The sequence below is a fragment of the Phyllosticta citribraziliensis genome (assembly GCF_038025025.1).
Source record: "Phyllosticta citribraziliensis strain CPC 17464 chromosome Unknown J3D65scaffold_13, whole genome shotgun sequence".
NCBI lineage: Eukaryota > Fungi > Ascomycota > Dothideomycetes > Botryosphaeriales > Phyllostictaceae > Phyllosticta > Phyllosticta citribraziliensis.
This window is the reverse complement of record NW_027117350.1, coordinates 225,541-249,968: the sequence shown is the minus strand read 5'-3', so window position 1 is coordinate 249,968 and position 24,428 is coordinate 225,541. Positions and strand designations below refer to the sequence as shown.

At 55.1% G+C, this 24,428-nt stretch overlaps 8 protein-coding genes across 8 annotated transcripts; 3 read left to right on the top strand and 5 right to left on the bottom strand.

Moving 5' to 3' along the window:
- Nucleotides 1–136: 136 nt before the first annotated feature.
- Nucleotides 137–2,522, bottom strand: J3D65DRAFT_130840 (kinetochore protein-like protein Mis13). The gene is made up of 5 exons (XM_066793887.1): nt 2,139–2,522; nt 1,408–2,025; nt 1,177–1,338; nt 944–1,109; nt 137–889 (listed from the first exon to the last, which is right to left on the bottom strand). Exons 1-5 carry the CDS (start codon nt 2,401–2,403, stop codon nt 181–183), a joined length of 1,920 nt encoding a protein of 639 aa, XP_066650703.1. The 5' UTR covers nt 2,404–2,522; the 3' UTR covers nt 137–180.
- Nucleotides 2,523–3,153: 631 nt separating this feature from the next.
- Nucleotides 3,154–6,686, bottom strand: J3D65DRAFT_561062 (phosphatidylserine decarboxylase proenzyme; the record flags this gene model as incomplete). Its single annotated transcript, XM_066797500.1, has 5 exons — nt 3,154–3,318; nt 3,367–4,118; nt 4,166–5,671; nt 5,722–6,349; nt 6,438–6,686. The coding sequence occupies 5 exons, from the start codon at nt 6,684–6,686 to the stop codon at nt 3,154–3,156; spliced, it is 3,300 nt and encodes a 1,099-aa protein (XP_066650702.1).
- Nucleotides 6,687–9,554: 2,868 nt separating this feature from the next.
- J3D65DRAFT_648151 (quinate repressor) lies at nt 9,555–12,248 on the bottom strand (the record flags this gene model as incomplete). Its single annotated transcript, XM_066802372.1, has 2 exons — nt 9,555–12,001; nt 12,119–12,248. The coding sequence occupies 2 exons, from the start codon at nt 12,246–12,248 to the stop codon at nt 9,555–9,557; spliced, it is 2,577 nt and encodes an 858-aa protein (XP_066650701.1).
- A 386-nt stretch (nt 12,249–12,634) lies between these two features.
- J3D65DRAFT_130753 (fungal-specific transcription factor domain-containing protein) lies at nt 12,635–15,455 on the top strand. Its single transcript, XM_066793886.1, has 2 exons — nt 12,635–12,701; nt 12,758–15,455. Exon 2 carries the CDS (start codon nt 12,878–12,880, stop codon nt 15,296–15,298), a length of 2,421 nt encoding a protein of 806 aa, XP_066650700.1. The 5' UTR covers nt 12,635–12,701; nt 12,758–12,877; the 3' UTR covers nt 15,299–15,455.
- Nucleotides 15,456–15,927: 472 nt separating this feature from the next.
- On the bottom strand, nt 15,928–17,566 carry J3D65DRAFT_638984 (3-dehydroshikimate dehydratase). The gene has a single exon (XM_066801670.1). The coding sequence runs from the start codon at nt 17,069–17,071 to the stop codon at nt 16,007–16,009; it is 1,065 nt and encodes a 354-aa protein (XP_066650699.1). The 5' UTR covers nt 17,072–17,566; the 3' UTR covers nt 15,928–16,006.
- A 590-nt stretch (nt 17,567–18,156) lies between these two features.
- Nucleotides 18,157–19,658, top strand: J3D65DRAFT_680748 (uncharacterized protein; the record flags this gene model as incomplete). Its single annotated transcript, XM_066803718.1, has 2 exons — nt 18,157–19,204; nt 19,303–19,658. The coding sequence occupies exons 1-2, from the start codon at nt 18,454–18,456 to the stop codon at nt 19,656–19,658; spliced, it is 1,107 nt and encodes a 368-aa protein (XP_066650698.1). The 5' UTR covers nt 18,157–18,453.
- A 540-nt stretch (nt 19,659–20,198) lies between these two features.
- J3D65DRAFT_560747 (general substrate transporter) lies at nt 20,199–22,111 on the bottom strand (the record flags this gene model as incomplete). The annotated part of the gene is made up of 5 exons (XM_066797481.1): nt 20,199–20,487; nt 20,537–20,636; nt 20,692–21,047; nt 21,160–21,236; nt 21,290–22,111. 5 exons carry the CDS (start codon nt 22,109–22,111, stop codon nt 20,199–20,201), a joined length of 1,644 nt encoding a protein of 547 aa, XP_066650697.1.
- Nucleotides 22,112–22,528: 417 nt separating this feature from the next.
- On the top strand, nt 22,529–24,331 carry J3D65DRAFT_638977 (uncharacterized protein). Its single transcript, XM_066801669.1, has 4 exons — nt 22,529–22,653; nt 22,706–22,953; nt 23,066–23,709; nt 23,936–24,331. The coding sequence occupies exons 2-4, from the start codon at nt 22,761–22,763 to the stop codon at nt 24,089–24,091; spliced, it is 993 nt and encodes a 330-aa protein (XP_066650696.1). The 5' UTR covers nt 22,529–22,653; nt 22,706–22,760; the 3' UTR covers nt 24,092–24,331.
- The last annotated feature ends 97 nt before the right edge of the window (nt 24,332–24,428 follow it).

Genomic DNA, 24,428 nt, shown 5'->3' with positions numbered 1-24,428 from the left:
TGCGATGCGGGGAGGGCTTCTTGTTGCTCCTGTCTCATCACAAGTCGTCTTTCCCTAGAGGTTTGTCGGGTGCACGAAAGCCGCGCCAGCTGAACGGAGCACACCCCAGATGCCTCAGAGCCTCAGAGAGCAAGAGCTCGACAGGGTCAAACAAACACGTCTCATTCTTGTCACCTCTTCTCATCTCTTCTCGCTAGCCCCTTCACCGTCCCCATGACCATTGCCCGTGCCTCCACTGAGCACACCAGCCAAACCCCTGAGAACGTCAAGTCCTCCAACGGCCGCCGTGCCAGCGCGCTCCCGGGCCTCGCGGTCGCGCTGTTCGAGACGTTGCGCAGCGGACGCGAGGACGGCGTCGGCGACGCGGTCGGCAGCGGCACGGTACTGGGCGAGCTTGTGGACGCCGTCGGCGAAGAGGTCGGCTTGTGCAGGAAGGGAGACAGCGATGGTGCGCAGGCGGGTATGGATGTCAGATTGTTGTTGTGTGGAGGGCGCAGGGGTTGTCGAGGTGGTAGGTTGCGGCGCAGTCGAGGCTGATGATGGGTCTTGCGAGGAGGTCGATGGTTGGGCTGGGTCGGCAGCAGTGGGTGGTGCTGTTTCGGGAGGCTCGTCTGGTGATTCTGGTTTGGAGGTGGAAGGTTCTGGTGCTGAGGCGGCGGGTTTCGAGGATAATGCGGCGTCGGCGGAGAGATTCAGGTTCAGGCTGAGATCTTTGAGTTGCTGAAGTATGCTTGCTTGCTCTGGATCGAGCAAAGATGGGTTGATCTCGAGGCTGTTGCCCGGCGCAAGATCTGAAGGCGGCGCGTCTGGCAACGTCTCCGTATCTCGCGATGATAGTGCTTCTGGTTTCTTGAGAAGCTTTTCCCAAGACTTCTTTTCTTCTTGCAATCTGTTACCCCAATCAGCATCCATGCCGCCCAGTCGTTGTCACTTCTCAACTTACCGCTTGACCTCTGCCTCGAGTTCTTCCAGCCTCTTAGCATTGTCTTCGTTCCGTGGGTTTGGCTTCTTGACAATGGCAGTTGGCTCGACGTCCTCGCGATCAAACCAATTCGACATTTCCGACTTGCTGGCAAAATCATTGAGGAGCTCTTGTTGTATTGCACGTGCTGCGACTCCGAGTTAGCCTCCGCGGCCCGCTCCGCTGAGCCGCACAGAGCCCGCCAAGCCACTTACCTGCCATGATGGCGCTCGAATCCTGTACATCGCCGCTCGGCTTTTCTGGTAAAGCTCTTGTTCCGCACCATACCAGCAATTGCTTCATTCGTCGAGGTTCAGGCAGGCTGTCTTCGATGAGCTTGTAAAACTCCTCCGTGGCCACCTCGGCGTGCGGGACAGCTGGATCATCGTTAGCATCCTGAGTTACAAAATCCAACTTTCGGCTCTCCTGGAGCAAAGGATGCTTACCGTTTGAAGTGCCGCTGTCAATTAGAGAGCTGGCCCGCCTACCGCGTAGACCGGTGCTACTCCGCCGGTGCCCCGAACCTCCACCTTTCCGCAGCTCCTTGTTCCGTTTTATAATGGGTGTGTCGGCGAACGGAAGCGCAATTTTCGTACCCTCACGGCTGGGCTGGTCCGATTGGGGTTGCGCGCCGTTTTCGCCCACAAGAGCTAAGCCCTCTTCGTCCTCCGTACGGCTTTTGGGTGTTTGCGCCCCCTTCTCAACGGCGCTCTTGCGGGTCCTCTTGGGCTTTTCGGCAGCTGGCGTTGCGACAGGGTGGGGTTGATTTGGAGCGACGTTATCACCGGACAGCCTTGCCGACCTCCGCCTCTTCGGACCTGGCTCAATCTCGTCCGCTACAGCAGGTGCAATCGCGGCCAGTGACTTTTTTGTGGTCTTCGACTTCTTTGCGGGCTCGCTTGGGGCGGGCTTGGCCGGGGCGGGTTTTGCAGCGTTGGTGGCTTTCGGTGGTGCAGGTTCGGGTTCGGGCTCTTCTCGAACAGGCGCGGTTGTTGGTTTCTTCGCCGTTTTCCATGAACGTCCTCTTGAAAAAGTGAAGCCATCGTCTTCCTCTTCATACGACGCTGCTCGCGATCGTCAGTAAATGTATTCCGCACCCAAATCCAAGCGAGCTATCGCCAGTTTCCCAGAGCACTCTTCCCACAAGGAATTCTCCGTGATGGAATATTCGACTCACCACTCTTTGCCGCCCTTCCTCGTGCCGCACCAGCTTTTCCCTTGCTCTCCACCTTATTCCCCACTCCATTAACCCCATTCACCTCCTCCGATTCATTCAATTTTGCACCCCCACTCGGCCCAGTCTTTGCCCTCTTCACAGGGGCCACCACCACCGGTTCGTCATCCTGGAAAGCGAGGCGCGCGCTGCGCCGTCTCCCCGATGCGCGCTGGGTCGACGTCATGCTCAAGGACTGCAAGGGCGAGCGCACGACCAAGGCAGTCATGGACGCGGCGCGTCGCTCCGAGGGATCTATTGCGCGCTCGGGCGGAGGGGGCGGAGGGCGATTGCGTCGATGGCAAGGTCGGTATGCGAGCAAAGGCTGCTCGCCGCAGCGCGGGTAGGCTCCGTGGTCGTCGCGGTTGGGAAAGCCAAAGACCGACACGCGGTGTTCGATGCACCGCTTCGATGTTGTCCTGGTGTTGGACTAATGTGGTGCTCCTGGGCTCGATGCGCGCGCTGGAGCTATCCTTGACGCGCGTTGCGGGATTCGGAAAGGTCCTCAGGCGTCGTGGGGAAAAGGGACGCGTTGGAGATAATGATTGCGAGCCCGCGGCTAATGGATAGAGGTTGTTGGGCGGTTGGGCGTGGTCCGAACGCGATATGCGCTGTGAGGGAAGTCGGTGTCGGTGCTTTGGTGTTGACCGGCTTGCATGCGCACCCCGCCAAGAAGCGGAAAATCAAAACAACAAGCACGTGACCATTCCGAAAGTGGCATCCCCGCTCCTCCGCTTCCAGGGACATTTATACATCCACGAACATTCACACATCCACGGCACAATGCAATGTTGAAATTTGTACATGGAGCGGCTCATCATTCTGAGCTCCTGCTCCCCAAGCAATATGTCTCTCAGCTAGTATGTGTAGTCTAGTTCCCGTACAGGGTGAATCTCGCTCGATCAAATCTTCCAATCGCTCGCTCAAGGCACAAGCATTCGTATCATCATTATGCATCCATGGCTTGAGACTCCCCTATCTATTTGAGGCTGGGGCCCAACGGCAGGTCCATTTGCGGCGCCAAGTTGCCTTCAATGCGGCGCTTTGCGTCCTGCTTTTCGTCCACGGTTGGGTTACTCTTACGCATGTCTGGCGTGTATGGGGCACGTCCAATGCTGTGACCTATTGACATGCCGACGCGAATCTATACATGTCAGAAGGGTCGAAACTAAGATTGAGTGGCAAGACTTACCAGCGTCTCGAGCGCGCCATTTGAGTTTTCGGCAAGATCATCATCCCACTGCATCACACCTGGCTCGAAGAGGAGGAGGATCGTGCTGCCTCCAAATTTGAAGTAACCCAGCTCCTCTGCCCTTGAAACGTGCTCCCCAGCCTCGCGGGTAATGACGGTGCTGCCAACCATCATGGCGCCAACGCAAATGACCATGACTCTTCCATGACAGACAGAATCGATGGGGACGCATACTCTCACGTTCTCACCGTATACGTCGAGAGCTGAACGGATGGCCATAGGGTTGACTGTGTAGTACTCTCCCTCAATTGTCTTGGGTTCGCCCATGACGCCATCAACCGGTATATGGAACCTATGGTAGTCTTGGGGCGCCAGTCGGAAGATTCCAAGAGCACCACCCTCGAACCGAGACACGTCCTCTGGGTAAGCCTTGCCGAGCAGGCGTTCAATGGTGAAGCCACGACCCTTGACCCATACTTCCTGCGCGCGCTTCATCTCGTTGAATACTACGCTCCGGCAGTCTGCGGGCGATGTGATGATTTGCGGGTCGTCAGGAGCAGAGCAAGGTCGTGCTTCCGGTTTCAGAGCGCGGTAGAAGAACTCGTTGAAAGTCTTGAACTCCTCGATGGGCTTCAAGACTTCTGACATATCCAGTTGATGGAAAGCGATAAAGCCGGGAATTTCGGCTGCAGAAGCAGGATCGTCGTACTTTTTGCCTTGTTTGATACTCAGAGACTTGAGAAGCTTTCGTGCTGTGGAAAATTAGCATGTAATCGTTCGGAGGTCTTGTGAATCCTACCTTTTTTGCCCTCCATCTCTCCCCTCTTCAGGCCCTTGTAGAGCAATCGAATGCCAAGTCGTACATAAACGCTCATACGCTCCTCATTTATCTGACCAGTAATGCGATCCTGGACAAGAATGTTCGCTGAGTTGGCACCCAGCTTGTAGCCACCGTAGGAGACCTTGGTGATGACCTTGGAGTACCACTTGCGCTGTGCTTGGCTGGAAGTGACGAAGCCGGCCATGACGATGTTGTTCACCTGTCTCCAGTCCTGACTGGCGCAAGTAGCGACATGGGTGATAATATCAGCCTCTGTCCTCTTGTTCAGGCGCGGCTGGTGACAAATGGGACATTCTCGAATCTCCACCACGTGCTCCTCGCCCTTGTCGTCGGCGAGATCGTCCTTGTCCAAGAAATAACCCTCTTCGCCTTCTTCGCCCATATGCTCTTGCTCTATGGTCGGGATCACAGAAGTGTGGGACAAATTGTTGAGCGGAGTTCCGGAACTAGACGACATTGACGGCGTTGGCGGGTCAGATTGTTGGCCGATAGAAGACGAAAGCGTTGGAGTCAATTGGCCCCGTACTCTTGCCGCGCGCTCCTGGGTCTGTTGGATCTGATCCTCGAGGCAAATGACTGCCTGGTCAAAGGTCAATTCGTACTCTCCGTTGTTCTCCTGGGCGAACCGCTCAAAGAAACTGTCAATCGTAGCGTCGTGCAGAGTAGAGCCCAACGTGTCCAGCATCGTGCTGAGCTCAATCTTGTCGATTCGGCCACTGTCGTCCGCGTCATAATGCTTAAGCATGGCGCGCCAAAATTGCTGCCTCAACGCCCGGTACGGCATGTACTTGGCCTTAATGTAAAGTTGTGGAGAATGCTTTCCCTCCCAACGGTCACTCTTCTTCAGTTCCAGGGGTATCGTGTAGAGCCGGAAGCCGTCGTCGTCTTGCGCAGGCCCTCCCTGCGCCGGCGACGGGTCAACATTAATTGCAGGGATGTCCCTTTGACTTCGGTTTGGAGTGCTTCCAGATGGAGTGCTGGTCGCCGCATCCGCAGTAGGCCTGACTTCGGAACCGTTGAGACTTGATGATAATGATGTGAAGGAGCTTTCCTTTTTCAGCGGCGGTTTAGCCGCACGCTGCAAACTTGCGGCTGAAGATGATCTAGACAATGGTAATCGGAATCGGGACTTTCGAGGTCCATCTTGCACTTGCGCCACAGCTGAGCCAGCTTCCTGGGGCTCCGGCAGTTTGTACAGACCAGTGGCCGCATCGGCTTCGGGAGCGACCAAAGTGCAGTTCTCCAGTGGAAAATTCGCCGCACCAACGTAGTCGTGGTTGGACAGCTTATCCTTGTCCACGACTTGGAAATTGAGAGAGAATTTGGTCTCGTGCTTCATGACCTGGAAGACCAGCTTTTCGTCGAAAACGGGGTTCAAGTTATGGCGGATTGCGCGAGTTCGGTACGTTCGCTTCCCCAGCGAAGTGACGACAAAAGGGTCCATGTCAAATCCGGTTCGGGTCACTATGTTCGTGTTAGTTCATGGCCCATCGCGTATGAACCACGGAACCTACGGTTCTTTTCTGGGGGTAGATCCGTGATCTTCTGAATCTCTAGGAAGAGAACGCCGGCAATGTCCGAGTTGCCATTGAACTCGTAGGAGCGCTGCTTTGCCTTTCTCCGTAGCTTGGCCATTCGTAGGCGCCGCTTCTTCTTCTCCTTCTTGTCCGACTTTTTCGAGTCGTCAGTCTCGTCAGACTCGTCCTCGGACTCCTCGTCCAGCTCGCCGCTACTCAAGCGCTCCAGTTCCTCGTCTTCGTCGGAGGAGAAGCCCAGCGTCCCCATCAGCTTCTGTTGCAGCTGATCCGGCGTGGCGGAAGGATTGGCGAGGTCTAGAATCTGGAACTGCAGCAGCACCTCACCAGTGACGTGACTGCTCTTGCGACCGCTTCTCCTACTTTCGAGAGCGAACCATCTGGGTTCTTGTTCTCCAAAGCCGGCGGCAAAGATGTCCTCGAGGGCAACTCCGAACTCGCCCATGTAGTCCTTGCTGAAGCGGTCCTTGTCCCAGCACACGCCCTCAAGCAACAGGCTCTGGGAGCCCGCGATGGGCAGGTCGAAGGTCTGATTCCATTCCGGATTGAGGGTCTTTGTGATTGCGGGAGTTGCCTCTTTGGCGTCGCCGAGGGTGAGGACCAAATACTGTGCGGTTATGTCCGTCAGCGAGGCGGTTCAGCAATCTGGCGTGGCCGCAGGCGCGGGCCACCCCCTTGACGAAGGCAGCACTCACCGGATCGCTAGTGCCGCCTTTATCTTTGGCGGCCAGGTTGTGGCCTTTGAGCACCTTGACGCGCAGCACGAGGTTCGAGTTCTTGGCGTCTCCGGCCATTGCGGGTCTGGGGCTGGTGCTGCGACTGGTCTGCGGCTGCGGCTGTTCCGTAGTGGGGGCGGTAGGAGCGATGGTAGCAGACGACGAGTGTAGAGAAGCGGTGCTCTTAAGGCGGTTGGGGAGGCTGAGTCGGGAGGAAAGGTGGACCATGGTGAGGGGAAGGCCGGCTGCAGCGAGCGAGGTACAACAGGACGAAGAGCAGCCAGCGGCAGTGGATGGCAGAGGACAATCGAGGATCTAGATCAGGGAGCTGGCGACTGGGATGCGAGCGAGTCAGAGGCCAGTGGTGCGAGTGCGAGCCAAGTGCGGGAAGCCCGGACCAAGGAGCTTGATTGCGGCCACCAGTTCCCGCGGCGAGCGTGTCGGGACTCGGGAGGAGGGAGGGTGGGAGGAATGCGTACGAGTAGGCTGGTAGGAAGAGCAGGAGAATTGGTGTTGAAGGATGGCGCGTCGAAGGGATGGATGGATGTCAAAGAAGCAACAGGACAGGACAGGGGGGGGCAAATGAGAGAGAGGGCTTGGCAAGGGTCCCAGTCGCAGTCCCAGGCTCAGGCAGACGATGGCAGATGGGGGTTGGAACGACTGAAATGGATTGGATGCTTCTGTTGCCGGATATGGGCACGTCACCGGCGCAACTGGGTGCACTAGGTGGTCGTCAGCACGAGCAGCGCCTCTCGTACTCTGCTGCACAGCCATTCTCTGCTCGCTCCCATTTTATTTGCATCGCCCCAGGCCAACTCCAACCCCATGTCGGCACTCGTCCATCCGACTTCCGACCACACACATGTGCGGTGCGGGGATGCAGCTTGTCCATCACTCGTCCTGCGCACTCTGCTCCAACCAAAACAACCACTACCGCTCCCATCTGCACGTCATCACTAGGTGGATCGTCACCTCCACTCTTCTCCGTCCGTCGGATCCGCTGGCTGGCCGGTCGGCGTGCCTGAGCTGATGTGCCTACCAGGATACCACTCTGCATCGTCGAGGAAACGCCCATTTCTTGCAACGTGTATAACATGTTTCATCGCCGCTGACCACTTGCGTCAACCAATTCTTTTCCGCCCTCTGTCCTTTATTCGCTCAGCTCAGGAAGCCGACGGCTGGAATGGCCATGCTTGACCTTGTCCAATCACGCCACAGCTTGCGTCTGCATTAGCACCAGGACCCCCCTCAAAATCGCTCAACATACATAACTACAAAAAGAAAGGCATGGCAGCGAAGCTTCCGCCAAGTCCGGAGCTAAGACTTGCCTCCAGGTGCCTTGCACACCACCAACGCCGTCCTGGCTTGTCAAACAAAATCCTCCGCCCTGTCTCCTCTCGGACACAAGGCTGCGTCGCGGCAGGAGCGCCAGAGTCGCCAGTCCATCCTCAACGCCACGGCTTAGCGCGCTTGCACCAGCATTTGGTCCGCCAAGACGCTTCCGCCGCCGCTGGTCCGCGACGCGGCTCGTTGTTCTGACGGGATGACGTCGTTGCCAACACTTGTCGTGCGTGTTTCGCATCGCCGTGTCTCTTTCCTTCAAATACTTGTGCTATATTATATGTACACCTCACGGCATGCTCTCGTCATCCGTTCGAAGAGGCAATCGACTGCCGTCTTTGACGTGGAACCTTCGCCGTGGAGACAAACCTTGCACTTCGACGGAATTCTGCCGAGGTCGCACGACCGGTCTCCAAACATGGTTCCGCGAGCATTCCCAAAAGACCCACGGCCGACGGCCCAGGCCTCGTTTGCCAGTCGCCCTCTCCTCCGCTGTCTCCTGCCACCGCTGCCGCTCCAAGGCGTCATCATGACTTGAAACAGTGCGCTTTCGCATCCGGAGAACAGCACGCCGGCATTTGCTCGCTTTAGCAACCAGAGCTTGGTTGTCTCTCCGGTTGAATAAGTGGCCGCTTGATTGGTCACGATCCCCACAGCCAAGGCGGCAGGCGGGTGCGGATGCATTCAGGAACACTGCGAACTTTCCTCTGCGTTGGGAAAGTTTATGTGAACTCAACCAGCCGTGTCCCCCCCCCTCGTATTCGCTCATTGGTGTTTGAGATCAAGACCAAGGGCGTTTCGGCGGCAGGCTCTGCGGAAGAATTCGTTTGGCATTTCTTTTTCGTGTCACCGATTCTTTGCGCTTCAGCTGCCCAAGGTTTTCAACAAAACTCCAGTGGAGCCGTGGGCAAAACAAAACATGCTATACCAATTGACTCGAATGCGGGGAACTGCAGCATGTCCGCGGGGCTAATTGCTTAAAGACTCTCTTCGTCATCTTTGGCTCCAATGAGCACAGGCACATCGACCGCTAGCAAGGAAGCAAAACGTCCCACTGACAACAAGATATCCAGCATGCCTCATCTGGCTAGCGTGTCAAGCTAACTCCCCTCAAGTCCTTGCTAGCTTTGCGACTCTACCAGCGGCTTCCGCCGTGCTCCTTGTTCACACAACGGACTCATGTGGACCTTACCTTCGCTGGTTCTGTGGCGTGGAATTGTCCAGGTTGATAAATTGGCGCTGGTGGACAGTAACCAAGCGAGTCGCCTTCTGTCGCCCCTCTCGGCCTCCAACAACCGAAAAAGCACGGGATACAAGTGGCACGTAAAAAAAAACAAAAAAAAAGGCAGGGCTAACTCACGATTAGGTCACTTCAGGCTATATTCATGGGGCACCGTCGGAGGGCTCTGATAAGAATGAGTACAGCAGAAGGTGAAGAAGGAGGAGTAGGAGAAGTCTTCAACACAAGCATCTACTCGCCCTCGTTCAATTTTCGGCAAAGGAGACTGGGTCCTCTTTCCGTTCCAAATACTCGGTACAGTGACGAGGCGTCTCCGAGGATTTTGCAGCATCCGACCGTGTCCAGGGTAGAAATAACCAGCATCGTTTGACCCCAGGGACACAGTTGAGGAGCTTCCAGGCGCATCCAAGGATGGTTTTGACAAACTTCCGATTTCATTGGAATGATGAAGCACACGCCTCGCCTCCTAGGAATGCAAACTCCAAAACTTGCCAAAGACTGACTTCGCAAACGCTTCACCGTGATTCGAGCTCCAACAAGCGCCTTTTGACCAAATCGAATGCCTCATCGTTCTCGCTCATCCTCTGCATGTAGCAGTTCAATACCTCGTAACGCATCAGTCTGCGCGGTGCCCTCCTGCCAGTGAATAGCTCAAATTGAGCGAACCCCTGTTCGGGAAGGAGGTCCAGACCATCCATGGCAACCCAGTTGTGGCGTCTTGAGGCGCGTATCTGTTGCAGCAGCGGCGTGTTGAGCGTCTTGTAGCCTAGTTCGAGCACGACACCGCCCGTCTTGGACCCCATCCACTGCTGCGGCAGCGTAAAGTAAGGCGCCGGAGAGTCGCCCACGGCGTGCGTCGGAATGCATGAGACGACGATGGTGGGCTGGCTGTGGTGCGATGGCCAGGGTTGGTCGACAGACCGGAGCAAGAAGAATGTGCAAGGAGGCGTGCCATCTTTGGACTTCTCGACGAAGTGGTCGACGAGGCGCCCGGCGTTGGCCTGCGTCCGGTTGTAAATGCCAATTTTTCGCACGCCCATGTGGATGAGCGCATAGACGGCAGCTCTTGCCATGCCGCCTGCACCGATGATCAAGGCTGTCGTTGAAGGTCCGACGGCGTTGGCAGGAGAGAGGCCATTGCTGATGCAGGCAGTGATGCCGATCCAGTCAGTGTTCTCGCCATAGAGCTTTTTGACTGGCCCCGCCACGCTGCGTTCGGCGAACAATTCGACGACGTCCGGGAATTTTCCATCCTTGCTGAGCCGGCGCACTGGAAGGACCGTGTTGACTGCGCCAATGGCTCGCGCATGCTGGCTCAGATCGTCCAAGTGGTCCATGATTTCGACTTTGAACGGCTGGCTAATGCTCGAGCCTCCAAAACATTCGTCCTTGATGACGATTCCAACGCCTTCCAGTTCCGGAATCTGATGGATGTCATAATGATGAGGCAGTCCCAAGGCGCTGTACGCCGCATTGTGCATGGCAGGTGACAAACTGTAGTTGGCGCTGGCTCCAATGATGAAGAATCGTAAAGGGTCGAGTACAAAACTGCTGTAAAGCGCTTGAGTAGCGGATTTGGCGGTTATGACAGAGAAACCAGCCCTGGACTGATTTGTCTGGTCCGCAGATACTGTGACTGCGGTGAGAATTCGATTGAAACATGCAGAGGTCCGTCCGCGTTCATGGGTCGCATATGCAATAACCGGCAGCTTGGGACCAGGTAGGCATTCGAGTCTACGAGTAAACTCATGGATGGCGAAGGTATCATCCAAGGATTCACCCTTTTTCGTGAACCGCACCAGATCGCATCCAACGTCCTGAGCCCGTTTGTAAGCTTCGACCAGACTCTCGTCATTCCATGGCCTTCCTTCCATGTCGTGCGCACCAACATGCCCAATGATTTTTGTCTTCTTTTTGGTTGCACTGAGTTTTTTGAGGTGTTTCATACCGCCCCTCAGCATACTTGTCTGTCCAATATCGAAGGTGATATATTCGGGGCAACCTCTCGTAGTACTGGTAGCGAACCCGAAATAACATATCGCGTCGTGTGTGAGGATGGCTGGATCGACATGAAAGAGTATGGGGAGAGGATTGCTGCTCTTCCGGATGCGCGAAAACGCTTTCACAACAGGTTTTACGAAGTCGTTGAGGCGTTGTATGTTTTTGGGGTCGTGGCATTCCCGATAATTCTCGTCCACAACGATCTCCACGGCATCAGCGCCTACGGTCAGGGCATCCAAATCCAGGATATCCTCAAATGCTGAAAGTCGGACAGAGGCAGCGTATGTCCATGGCCGTAGGTGGACGGGGACGCTGGAGAGGGGGTGATCCATGTGATGTGATGTAGCTCCAGGGGTGATCAGCGAAAGAAATTTCAAAAAATGCGTTTCCACGTTCTTGAGCGCCAGAAATGGTGGAAGAGAGGATCGAGCAGAATGGGAGGTTGCGACGGCTCTTGGTGGTTCCGCGTGGAAGTCACCGTGGTGTGGAAGGGGTGGCAGTTGGGAAGGTGCGTTGTAGAACTCAAAACTGGAGCAGGACCTCATGACTTCCTCTGCAGCACGGAGAATGTTTTGGAATCTCGCATTGTCCGAGATTGACAGGTATTCTTGAATGCTCTGCGAATCTCTGACGACGTGGATGACGGGGTGGGTCGTCGCGTATTGCTGCAAGTATTTCTGAACATTTTGTTCCATCGAGCTCATGCTACAGACGAGGATGCTCTCTTTGTCGTAGGCTTCGAACAGAGACGTCATAATTTGCAGATATAGCAGGCCATGCTGGGAGGCGCCATGTCTTTTTCTGTAGCTAGAGCCACTTTCTCCGGTTGCATCGTGAAAGGTTTGGTCGACGTCAATGACTCGTCTCTGATACGCACGGGAGGCGATGACTGCGAGAGTAGATTTTCCTGTTCCCCGGAAACCGACAAGAACGATTGAGGCATCTAGAGAGAAACAAGTTGCTGGCGGCGTCGACGTCTGCTCCTTGAGAGCCTCTGGTGGAGTGCTTGGAGGTCTGCTGCTGGGCACTTGGCGGGGCTGTTCTTGGCTATGTTCCTCGACATCGTCTTCATCCTGACCAGACTTATGAGGGGTCCGTTGGTACACTGGCGAGTGGTGGTGCTGCAGTCCGAGGCACTTCTTTTTGGTGGGCTCGTTGCTCAATGTTGTTGAATGCAGCCGCTTGGCGCCAGTGCCGATGGCGTCCATGGTGAGGAAGCAGTTTGAGTCGGAAACTTGTGCGCGAGGTCGTCGGAAGAGAAATCCGCATGGTCTACGGCCTCATTTCCAGTCTGGCGTAACAAAAGGCGCCCAGTCTGTCGGTCGCAGCTGTGGTCACCTGGGGAGCAAGACGGGGCATTCGGCAAAGCAAGACTTCGTATGGAGCATCAGGGTTGGCGATGGCACAGACGCAAGGCCTGTCAGAAAGGTAAGGTATGCAGAGCAGAAAAGGGAAGGCCAGGCGCGAGATGGAGAGCTGAGGGGAGCTGAGTGGGTGGAAAAGACAATAGCCGCCGGGGGTGGCCGTGGCGCACAACGGCCCGTCCAAGCAGCGTCGGCTTCCCCAGGTCTCCACTCTTCACCCCGCATGATGGAATCACCACAGCCAAGCTGACCCCGACTCTCCACCATCCCCGTGATGCCCACTCTCCTCAACCAATGGCAAGCCGCGTATCTCCAATTGAGCCCAGGCAAATCTTGCTGACCCAGTCCACCAGCATCCAACATTCTGCCAGCCGCCCACTTCTGAAAAGCTGGGTAGAAGGCCATACCACAGCAAACACCCGCAATTGCAACCGCATGTTCTTGGCGCCTGTCATTAGTATCACAGGTGCACCATGGCAGGCACTGACGGCGTGGAAAGAGGGAAAAGGAAAGGCACCAATGCCACTGGACCCACGGATGCACAAGCCAGGCAAGAAAACCCAGCTCCCGCAAAACGCCAGCGCGTATCAAGAGCCTGCGACCAGTGTCGAGCTGCTCGCGAAAAGTGCGATGGCATCCAGCCCATTTGTTTTACTTGCGCATCTTCAAACCGCAACTGCTCCTACACGGCGAATCCCAAGAAAAGGGGCATCCAACCCGGATACATACGAACACTGGAGCTAGCCCTGGCCTGGACCTTTTCGAACAATCCAAAAGCCGAAGATTCTCTGGTATCCTTCCTCAACCAGTCCGATGGGCGCGCCCTCCTCCTCGGCAAAGACAGTGACAGCTCCAATAAGCTGCATAGAAAATGGAGAAGAAGCAGCTTTTGCAAGAACATCGACAAAGTCTTGTCTGGCACAGACGTGGCCCCGGACACAGATAGACCGCTTTCGCCGACATCGCCAGACGACGAAAAGCCAGATGACGACGACTTTGCAGCCGACAATTCTGTTCAGTCGCCGAACGGAGCAACGCAGAGCCTTTCTTTGAACCCGGCGGCCCCAAAAAACTTTGGTGATGCTGCTTCGCATTTGGGGTCCCCGAGCAAGTATCAGGGGTTTGAGATTAGGTCCTCATTTTCACTCACCAATCCCACCAAACTCAGGTTACCATCCAACTTATGGAGACTCTTTGATGTTTATTTCGCATACACCCACAGCTGGTTTCCTATCGCCGAAAAGCACGACATACTCAAGATATCTTATTCCTATCCGGAGGAGGGGCTCGAATTGAGCTCGAAAGGAATGGGGACGGGCGACCACGCTGAACTTTGGGCGATTCTTGCAATAGCTTCAGTCCAGGAATGCGCTGCCACTTCGAACAACTCAAATCCGGAACCGACAAACGACAACTCCCAGTTACAACCCAACGACATTTACAACGCAGCACGAGACTTGATTCCCACCGAGCAAGGGTCTCATGAAATAGGCCACGTCAAAGCACTTTTGCTACTTGCGCTGGTCAACATTGGAGCAGACCGGTCACGAGCAGCTTGGTTACAGATTGGATATGCTATTCGCATCGGAATGCTCCTCGGCCTGCACAACAGCACTCAACGGGCGGACAATTTCCCATTCTCAGAAGAGCGGAATCCTCGGGAGAAGCACGTCTTTCTGGCATGTTTCGCGCTTGACACAATCGTATCGGCGCACTTGGGCCGAGAGCCAATTCTGAAGAGAGAGCATGTCACTCGCGTAGGCCTTCTTGCTGAAGATGGCCTGGAAGAATGGCATCCATGGGTGGGCTGCCCTGACTTCAAACCAAGCACCTCGAATCCAGCTCAATACAATCGTAGTCCTGTCCACACAATCAGCACATTCAACAACATTGTCAGGATTTTGACTGTCATCAACGACGTCCTCAGGGGCTCACTGGATGGCCACGCCGCATCAATGCACCTGCAACAGTGGATTTCCAGCATACCTCCATCTCTGAAAGCTGTCTACACGAACCAACAGCTTCCGGCTCCCACTCCCACTCTTTTTGGTCTCCGCCTCATTTACCTTTTGGCTAGCATGGCCTTTGCCGTTCCCACAGCAGTACCGGTCGAAGCAGTTGTCGAGACCTTGCTCAGATATGCCAACGCATTCGGCACGCCGGCGATGCTCCCCATCTTCAGTCCCATGATCAGCTTGGCTGGACGGAGCGGCGCTTTCGAGGCACTTCCACCGGAGATTAGAAGCAAGTGGACCTCGCTCTTGACCAACTACAGAAGTCTATGGCGAAGTTACGAGAAGCCACGAACAAACCCTAGAGGCAACAACACCCAAGCTCAGGCTGCAAACGACTCAACCTTGAGCGCAATTTCATCAACATCGCATGCCTTTCCCTACCCCTCGCCCGCCTCGCAGAACCAGTCTTCCATATCCGCATCGTACAGTCCGCAGTCGTTCACTTTGAAGAACAACGCCGTCGACCTCATGAGCCCCGAGTACACTCAAGTCCTCGGCAACGTCCAGCAGCAGACGGGCTTCCCAACGCGCCGCAACACAATCCAGTCCCTCGCTCCGCCGGACAAGCAGCCTGCAGCCAGCCTCACCAACGACCAGCCATCCAGCATGGAGCGCTTTACCGCCACGAGCCCAAACGACCTCGACGCGCTATTCGATGAGCTCGCCACGCTCGAGGGGCCGGAGCGCTTGGATCGACAGCCGCAGTTCATGCAAAATCTCGGCTTTGCGCCAGACATGAGCCTGTCCGACGTGTTGACGCCGGATTACAGCGGCCTCGATTCGGTGTTCGGATCTTTCATGGGACGCGGTAATACGTCGCACTCCGGCAATCTGGAGCCTCCCGTCGGTGATCAGAGAAGACCGTCTGAGTCGACATGATTTGATGCCGCCGCCTGAAGCTAGAACTAAAACCTAATCCAACTCAATTCACGACAACTTCAAAAGTCTGGCGCAATTCGGAATCTTCGCCTATGGACTCTTGTATTCATGAAAGAAGTGATGACACATAGACCCCAATAGTTTCGAACGATCTCGCGAGTGAGCTTGACGGAAAGACTCAGAACATTCGACCGTAATACACCTCAGGATTTGGGTGGCTGCTCGTCGAGCTGGAACGCTCCTCATCAGCCCCATCCTCGACAATCAAACCCTGCTCATCATCATCCTCCTCATCCACTTTCCACAAATCTTCATGTTCATTCAGTCTTCCGAGGATGCAGCATTTCTGGCCCACGAAGGTGCAAGGTTTCCTTGTGTGGGAGTTTCAGGACTGTGTAATTTTGCAGTTGTAACGGACGCATGGTACCCCTTTGAGATATTGTCTGCATCAATGCCTTTCGGATCAAGTCATTTTGGCATCACAGGAGATCGTTTGGGTTGCATTGCTTGTAATTCGTCTGCATGGAGCGGGTAGGAGAGTCTCTGAGACATATTTTCTGGCGTTTCTGGATGATCATGAGCACGCACAGCAGTTGATGTCACAGACAGGGAAATCATAGCCGGCATGAGTTGAAAGTGTGCTTGCTTCACGTGGTATCTTGTAAAAGAAAAGAACGCTAAAATTGCCACAGCCATACCACAGCCCTATCACAACCGATGATGGGGCTCAGAAAAGTGATGTGTCGGTACCGCGTCGCCGTCCTCGATGCCCAAGTCCCGCACAAATTTCTTCCACGACACGGCCGCCCTCTGCGCAAGCTTCGCAGGCGTCTCTGGGTCCTCGTACGCCATGCAACGGTTGAAAAGCTCCGCGCTGACCCAGCCCTCGTACTTCAGGCCGTGGATGATGGCTTCGGCGATCTCTTTGGCAGGCAGATAGGCGCCCTCGTTCTTCTCGCCGTAAAAGAGGCGGCAGTTTCGTGACCAGCTCATGCGGGCCGGCTGCTCTGCATTGTAGAACTCGTGCCCTTCGCGTAGCGGACTGGCGAGTCTCTCGGCGTCGACCAGCTGCACCATGAACAACTTCCTGACGTCGACGTCGGCGACGAGGCGCTGTATCGAGGCATGCACCTCGGCATCGGCGTTGGGCGTCTTGCCACTCTCTGCCGCCGGGTCCGCGTAGATGCGCGCCGCAATGTTGAACGTGTCGAGGCAGAGGCCAAAGTTGTGGCGGTCGACGCGCTGGACAATGTCCCAGCTCTGCTCCCACCTGTCGACGCGGGTGCCCCAGCCGAGGGCCTCGTAGCAGAAGCGCATGGGGGGATACTCGCGGGCGCCCATGTCGGCGACCTCGCGCAGGTCGTCGACCATGAGGTCCACGTCGCCCGAGACCTGCGAGGCCGGCAGGAACGAAGACGGAATCGCTATCAGGTCCGTTTCCAGCACCTTGGCCAGCCGGATCCACAGCCGCATCTGCTCGATCCGCGACGCGTGCTCGCTGCGGTCTCGGAGCCCTTCGTAGTGCATGAACGGCTGGAGGCAGATGATGGTGATGCCGCGCACGTCGCACCATTGGCGGATCAGCATGGCGGCGCGCAGCTGGTTGGCGGCAGTCGCGCCGCCGGGGAATTCGCGCGCCAGATACTCGAGGTCCTCGTAGAAGAATTCGATTCCTTTTATTCCGTGGGCCGCGCATTGGTCGAGTTTGGCGTTTAACGAGTGCACCCAGGCGCGGCCGAGCGACATGCTCGATATGGCGGCGCGACACGGCATGGTTGGTGAGTCGTGATCGATAACTGAAAGAGCAGTGATGGCTGGTGGTGGAGAGGTCGATGGTCGAAGAAGTGGAGCTCTCTTTTCGATGATTTGTTTGCGGAATGTCTGGACGTCGGGTGTTTTTTAATGCTTGCGTTGGATGGAATCTCAAGAGTCCAGATCAGCTCGGTGGATTTCGAGACGTGGTGTCTAGCTGGCCTGGCTGAATTGAAAAAGGGGCCTGAGTACTTCTTTTTTTTTCCCGTCGACAAATCAAGTGGCCTTCCTCTTTCCCAACCAAGAGGCGAAAGAGCTGAGAGATATATCTGCGCCAAAAGTATGCTGTAGAAACACGAGCTCAGCGGAATGCAGCCTTTGGGCCGTTCCGGCTGGCAGGAGCAGCCTGGCAATCATTACTCCGCTGCGCACACAGGTCCATCATCCAGGGGCAGACAAACCGTAATTCCAACGACCTGGAAAATGTCATGGTGTTAGGTGTGCAGTGATGTCAGCAGGCACTGCGCACTTCAGGCCGGGGGAGGTGCAGAGGGTTAAAGATTGTTCCGAGATGTCAGCCCAATTGGTCACATCCCGCTCGGTCCCCGGATGCCTCGCGTCGGTTGCCGGTCCGCTCGGCCCAATTAGAGGTCATTAGCTACTTGGACCCACTGACAAGAGACCTTACGAACTGTCCTAAATTGGCCTAGTGCAGAACTCTTGGCAGCTAAAATATGACCCTAAAATTACAGGGAAAAAAAGACTTTGGGTGAAATATTAGGGGTATTAAAGTATATTATGTGTCTTACTTTTTACTTTCAGAGGTGCTGGTAGGTGTAAACTACTAGAATAGTAGTTTTTTAACTATGTAGAGTTATACTAAGCCGCGTTTAGCTGCGCTAAGCCTGCTTAGGAAAGTTTTTTGGCGCTAAAAGTTGTCGGTGGGTCTGACAAACTTGTCGGACCCACCGACAACTTTTTTACGCTTTACCTGTAAAGGTAATGCGCTAGTGCCTTGTTCTTGCCTAATTAAGGGATAATCGGCGTTGTCAGGTCCTGATTCCAAGTAGCTAATGACCTCTATTACCCAACTCCCTTCATGATCACCTCGCGGCCCCGCAAGCAATAGTCCTGCACTCTGGGGAAATGGGAGTCCTAAAGTTGATCACTTGCTTCCCCACGATGAGTCTGCGCGCATATAATAAAGATGAGTAATTTCTGCAATTCCCGTGGAGTCCGCGAAATCTCAACTCCACACACTTGCCTATTTCGGTCGTGTCGGGTGGATGTCACTTTTGGCTTGTCAGCTTTCTTGGCGCAATCATCGACGGAGACACAGAGTTGCTTGGAGTAGACATACAGAATTGTCATCTACTGATTAAAGTTTCTTGGAACAAGGATTCATGCAGCCTCTGAAGATGCCTTCACTAAATCCGTTTCCTGTCGCCGTTGTGGGGACTGGGTTGATTGGTCCACGCCACGCCCAGTCGGTCATATCCAACACCTCGACCACGCTCGCCTGCATCGTAGACCCCAATCCGTCGGCGGCCAAGGTGGCCTCGGATCTGGGCGTCCCACTTTATCCTTCGATCCAGGCAATGGTCTCGTCTCAGGACAAGCCAGTGGCCGCCATTGTGTGCACTCCCAACCACACACATGTGGCCGTGTCGACCGAGCTGCTCGACGCTGGAATACACGTCGTGTGCGAGAAGCCACTGTCAATCGACGTCGCCAGCGGCTCAGCCCTAGTCCGCCACGCAGAACAACTCAACCTGCACTTGCTCACAGGGCACCATCGACGCTTCAATCCGTTCGTCACTGCAGCTCAGCGCATCATTGCGTCTGGCCGGCTCGGCCGAGTCATCGCCGTGTCCGGTCTGTGGACACTGTTCAAGCCGCCAGGCTACTTCGACCCGCCAACCGACTGGCGCCGCAGCGCTGGCGCCGTTTGGATCAATCTGATCCACGACGTCGACGTGCTGCAGTACCTGTTTGGCCCGGTTGAGCGCGTCAGTGCGGAGGAGACGGCGAAGACGAGGGGCTTCGAGGCGGATGAGGGGGCAGCCGTGCTGCTGCGGTTTGAGAGTGGGGTCGTTGGGACATTTGTGTGCTGTGATGCCGTCGTCAGCGGACATGGGTTTGAGATGGGCACGGGTAAGTGTCAAAAATCCTTCCCTACGCGCGTCGTCAATGGTGGATTGCAGCGCTTGAGACAAGAAAGTGACGACATGATGTTGATTATGTGATTGTAGGCGAAAACCCGCTCATCCCACGCACGGGGAGAGACTTTTACCGTATTTTTGGCACCGACGCCTCGTTGAGCGTTCCGGATCTGCGCATGACGTCGTATGCGCCGGCCGTGGAGAAGTCGTGGTCCAGCCCGCTTACTGAGAAAACGATTGCGCTTGATACCCTGCTGTCTGAGGCGGAGGCCAAGGCACCGTTCGACTTGCAAGTGGAGAACCTCGTCAGCGTGTTGAGAAGGGAAGGGAAAGCGCGATGCACAGGTGCAGATGGTCTCTCCGCCGTCAAAGTTGCTGTCGCTATCAAGAAAGCTTTGGGGTCGAAGGGCTTGGACAGGACTGTGGAAGTCCGCAGCATGCTCTGAGAGCTTTTGAGTTTAGTAAAAATTCAATTTCGAACATTTTCTAGAAATGACTGACTGTCAGCGATTTCCGAAAATTTCAAGCTTTGTCTTTCTTACATCTGATTCCAACTGTGAAGCAAGGAGGATGCATATGCTTGCCATCATTGGAGAATGGATGTCTTCACTGCATCTTCAAATGTGAAGACATGGAGCTTTCGTCGTGTTCCAAGTACCGGTAAGGGGAGTTGTAGAAACATGCATGGTGTTTCCAGAGCAGCAGCTAATCCTCGTCCGCTTGCGACTTGGAAAATCAGGGGGTTCCTCTCAGCTTGCTCATCGACTGGGATGTATAGGCTTCGTAGATTTCTTTTGAATGAATTTGTACATTTCGTGTCGTAAAAGCCGCGCTGATTTACAGAGGGCGGCTGAATCTATCATCCCAAAGTATGAAACACAATCGACTGTACACATCTGTCACCCTCCAAGCTCTTCCGAGCTTGATCCTCCTTCCTATTTCATCAACGTTAATTTCGCGTCAAAATCGTAGCGTGGTGATTGTTCTCAATCTTCATCGTCGCGCACCTTCTCGATGTACCTTTCCTCCGGCTTTTGCACCGAGAGTCCTGTGTCTTCGACATCGTGTCGGAGCCTCTCGTCGGTCTCGCGCAGCTCGCCCATGACAACCTTGTTGGCTTTTCGGACTGGCTTGATCTCGAACAGTCTATCCATGAACTCGAGTGGGACAGACTTGGTTTCTGGCACAAGAAACCATACGTAGACGACAGAGAAGATCATTAGGCTGGCGAAGAAGAAGTAGACACCATACTCCATCTTGAGGAACATTTGGGCGCTGAATAATTTGTCAGTGGCGATTCTTTGACTTTGGGAGGGCAACTTACGTGAAGCGGGAGATGATGAAGTTCCAGAGCCAGTTGTTTGCGGCAGCTGAAGCTTGACCAAGAGACCGAACTTCTTGTGGGAACATTTCAGAGTTGTAGACTGGTGGTGTTGTTAGCCGTTGATCGGAAACATTCGATCATTGATTCCAACTCACCCCAAGGAGTTCCGTTCCAGGAAGGCGTGTAAAAGACGGTCCAAAGGTAGAAGAAGAAGATGGCTGCAATGCCACCGCTGTCCAGTCCCTTTCCGGCATTCTCGCTTGCGGTGTTGCCGCTGACGTTGGCGATCTTGATGTAGGCACCAATGAACCACATGCAAAGACTCCCGCCGGTTGCACCGATGAGGAGCATATTGCGTCGGCCAACGTTGTCGATGAGGAAAAAAAGCCAGATGAAAGTTACGACCGTTTTGACGACTCCGAAGATTCCGGTCGTCAAGAAAGATGAATTTTCTCCTGTCAGACCGATAGATTTGAAGACAGTTGGCGAATAGTAGTTGATAGCATTGATACTAGTATTAATGCAATTAATAAAACGTTGTAAAGGTGATGAGTGATAGTGGTTGTCGTTGGGGGAGGGGGTGTGGGGAAGAGGGGGTGGAAGAGGGGGAAAAGGGTGCATACCCAGATCCATTTTGCCACATGAACAACGATCCACCGAGAATAAAGCGCCACTGGATCGAGCGCGAGCGGCCAACAGCCTGGAACAATAGGTCAATATGGAGCGGCTCGTATGCGACAGAATCCGACTTACCTTGAAGGGCTTCCAGAAGCCACGACCAAGATTGGCACGTTGCTCCTCAATGGCATTCTCAATAAAGGTGACCTCTTCGATCATGTAGACATCATCGACAGGAAGGTTGCGAATCCAGCAAAGGTTTTTCAACGCTTCGTCCCTCCTGTACTGAGAAAACAGCCACCTGGGTGACTCCTTGAGCCACAAAGCACCCAAGAAGAGCATACCACCGGGAATGAGCTGAATGGCAAAGGGAATGAGCCATTGCGTATGACTCGGGGCCATGGTCTCGGTCAGGCCATAGTTGATCCAGAAGCCGACGAGACCGCCAATCTGCCAGCCAACCTCGTAGATTCCAACAAGACGACCGCGAACAGCAGGCGGAGCGAGTTCGGAGATGTAGATGGGCGTCATGTTCGACGCACCACCAGTACCGATGCCAGCGAGGACGCGTCCAGCGTAGATTAGCCCGAGGCCTCGGTCACCGTTGGCGCCGAGCATCAGAGCGGAACCGACGACGAAGACCATCGAGAAAATCTGCAGCGAAATTTTGCGGCCGAAGTAGTAGCTGCTGACGTAGGCGAAGAGGGATCCGAAGAATGCGCCGGCCTGAAAGACGGAGACGATGTTTTCCTGGACCATGGCGAGGCGCGAGGAGCTCAACTTGTCCAGTCCGAATTCAGACTTGAAGGAGGAGAGGCTGATCGTGGTACCAATGAAGGAGCTGTCGTAACCAATCATGCATGATGCAAAGGAAGCAACGGCGGCCAATGCGTAGACTCGCCAGTTGTAGACGGCGGACGGCGTAGGGCGGTCCTCGACGACTTTGAGGATGGCCATGGTGGCCTAGGAAGACTTTTTTTCAAGACTCAACGAGGTTCCGTGGTTGGCGCCAGGGTGGACAGAGATCTCGCGCAGGTCGAGGAGAATGAGTCAAAGAGTGGACTGAGAGGCCTGGGGCGGGGAGCGCAGAGTCTTTTTTATCCCAAGGCCGGTGGGTTGGAGAATGAGTAGGTTGACTGTGTTCTTCCTGGCGTCGGGCCCACGTGCGGCGCCGGGGAATAGTCCAGGGCAGCGTGTGGGCCAGAGCGTCGCCTGGGCGGCGCCCTTTCGGCCATCTGGGGCGCATGATGCATGTTTGTGGGGAAAAAGACGAGTTGGAGACGTTGGAAGCGGTGTCGGAGTTTGGTTTTCCGAGGGATGAATGAAAACCCCCCCAGGTCGCAGCCCTCGCCCACCGTCATCTTCTACCCGAGCCAAGCGATTGGCGAATCCTGACCAGTGCTACTACGCCAGGGTCCAACCTGTCAACCGTCGTCAGAGTAGTTATACACGGCAGAATCCTTTTGCTGCTTGCTGTGCCAATTCCCTCCAACGCACAGGTTTGTCGGGCCCTTTTTCTAGGCGCAATCGCTCCCGCTAAACGCGTCCCAGCATTCTTGATATCCCCTCTCTCTTGGATATTTTTCTACAGCAATCTACAGCAGTCATGACGATCACTCCCATTCCTGACCATCTTGAGCGTCATGGCTACCTTTTTGGGCACCCAATTGCCCATTCCATGTCTCCTTTGCTGCACCAGACCGTCTACAACGACCTTGGCCTGAATTGGTCACAACTACCACTCGACTCGACCGACATGGCCGACTTTCTCGAGCGAATCAAAGACCCCAAATTCTACGGTATGTAGGGCAAGCTGCGCTCCCGTATCTCCTCCATGTAAAGTGGAAGGTGCCCCGGTCTTGGTAAAAGAATTGGCAAACCAAAAAGCCTCCCATTGGTAACACCGCGTAGGCGCATCGGTCACCATGCCCCATAAGGTGGCCATTCTCAAGCACCTCGACGCTGTCACACCCGAAGGCAAGGACGTAGGCGCCTGCAACACGCTCTTCATCCGCACCGACCCCGACACAGGCCGCCGCATCTTCACGGGCACCAACACGGACGTCATCGGTATCCGCGACGCCTTTGTTCAAAACGTCGCCTCGCCATCAACAGTCTACCATGGTCGTCCAGGTCTCGTCGTAGGCGGCGGCGGCGCGGCCCGCTCCGCTGTCTACGCTCTGCGCAAGTTTATGCAGGCAACCCAAATTTACCTGGTGAACCGCGACGCCAGCGAAGTCGCGGCCGTCATTAGCGAGTGTCAAGCGCGCGGTTTTGGCGACGGTTTGGTGCACGTGGAGACGGTTGAGCAAGCCGAAGCGCTCGAAGCACCAGGAGCAATCGTCGCATGCGTTCCCAACTTTCCCCCCATCACTGTAACCGAAAGACAGGCTCGCGCGGTGCTTGAGACGTTTCTGCAAAAGCCGCAAAAAGGCGCAATGCTCGAAATGTGCTACCACCCTAGTCCTTGGACCGAGATTGCCGAGATAGGCCAGCGAGAAGACTGGCAAATCGTACTGGGCACCGAAGCAATGATTTACCAGGGGCTAGAGCAGGTACGTTGAAAGTTCCATGTAGCCAAGAGATTGCACCATGCAGCCGCGGCCCTCCAGGTGTGGCGCACTCGACTCGGTCCTTCCGTTGCTGGGCAGTCTTGTGGACAAGCCTCCAGCCTTTCCCCAGTTTCCCCGCGGAGGCTCCACTGCGCTGTGCGGTGTCAGGGCCCCGGATCTGAGCTTTTCCCCAGATGTCAGCAAGCCACCGCCTTCTGACAATCAGCAGGACAAGTACTGGACGGGCAAGGCCTTGGCCGAGCTTCCTGTGGAGAAGGTCAAGACCGTCATCGCTGCGAAGCTGGCCGAGTCAAGCAAGCCGGCTGTGAATGGATCCAACGGATCGAATGGGTCCAATGGGGTCAACGGAACAAACGGCCATTGAGTGTGGGGCTGGAAGAGGTCTCTAGAAGCTGCTTGTCATTCTCGTCAACAGCTTGCAACGTTGACCAGCGGAACTCGGCATCCGATTGTTGAGGACGCCAGAGCACAACAAACGAGACGATTTCTCCATGACGCGTACTGGAAGAAGCCAGGCGACGGAAAATTCCAGACACGACAGTCGGAACGACCTGCACAGATACTGCACATTTCGTATAGATAGACTTGAAATGGATTTCTAGATGATGACGCCTGATGATAAGGCTCCCCTGCCTGTCTTCCGTTTAGCAGATGCAATCCGATGCTTACGAACCGACGCACAGTGTGTCAAAAGAAATGGG

Coding starts and splice junctions, on each gene's coding strand:
- J3D65DRAFT_130840 (XM_066793887.1), bottom strand. CDS start 2,403: ATGACTGCCTTGGTCGTGCGCTCGCCCTTGCAGTCCTTGAGCATGACG. Junction 1,339..1,407: donor TGACAGCGGCACTTCAAACG/GTAAGCATCCTT, acceptor ACGATGATCCAG/CTGTCCCGCACGCCGAGGTG. Junction 1,110..1,176: donor TTCGAGCGCCATCATGGCAG/GTAAGTGGCTTG, acceptor TCGGAGTCGCAG/CACGTGCAATACAACAAGAG.
- J3D65DRAFT_130753 (XM_066793886.1), top strand. CDS start 12,878: ATGGCAGGCACTGACGGCGTGGAAAGAGGGAAAAGGAAAGGCACCAAT.
- J3D65DRAFT_638984 (XM_066801670.1), bottom strand. CDS start 17,071: ATGCCGTGTCGCGCCGCCATATCGAGCATGTCGCTCGGCCGCGCCTGG.
- J3D65DRAFT_638977 (XM_066801669.1), top strand. CDS start 22,761: ATGACGATCACTCCCATTCCTGACCATCTTGAGCGTCATGGCTACCTT. Junction 22,954..23,065: donor CAAAGACCCCAAATTCTACG/GTATGTAGGGCA, acceptor AACACCGCGTAG/GCGCATCGGTCACCATGCCC. Junction 23,710..23,935: donor TTTACCAGGGGCTAGAGCAG/GTACGTTGAAAG, acceptor GACAATCAGCAG/GACAAGTACTGGACGGGCAA.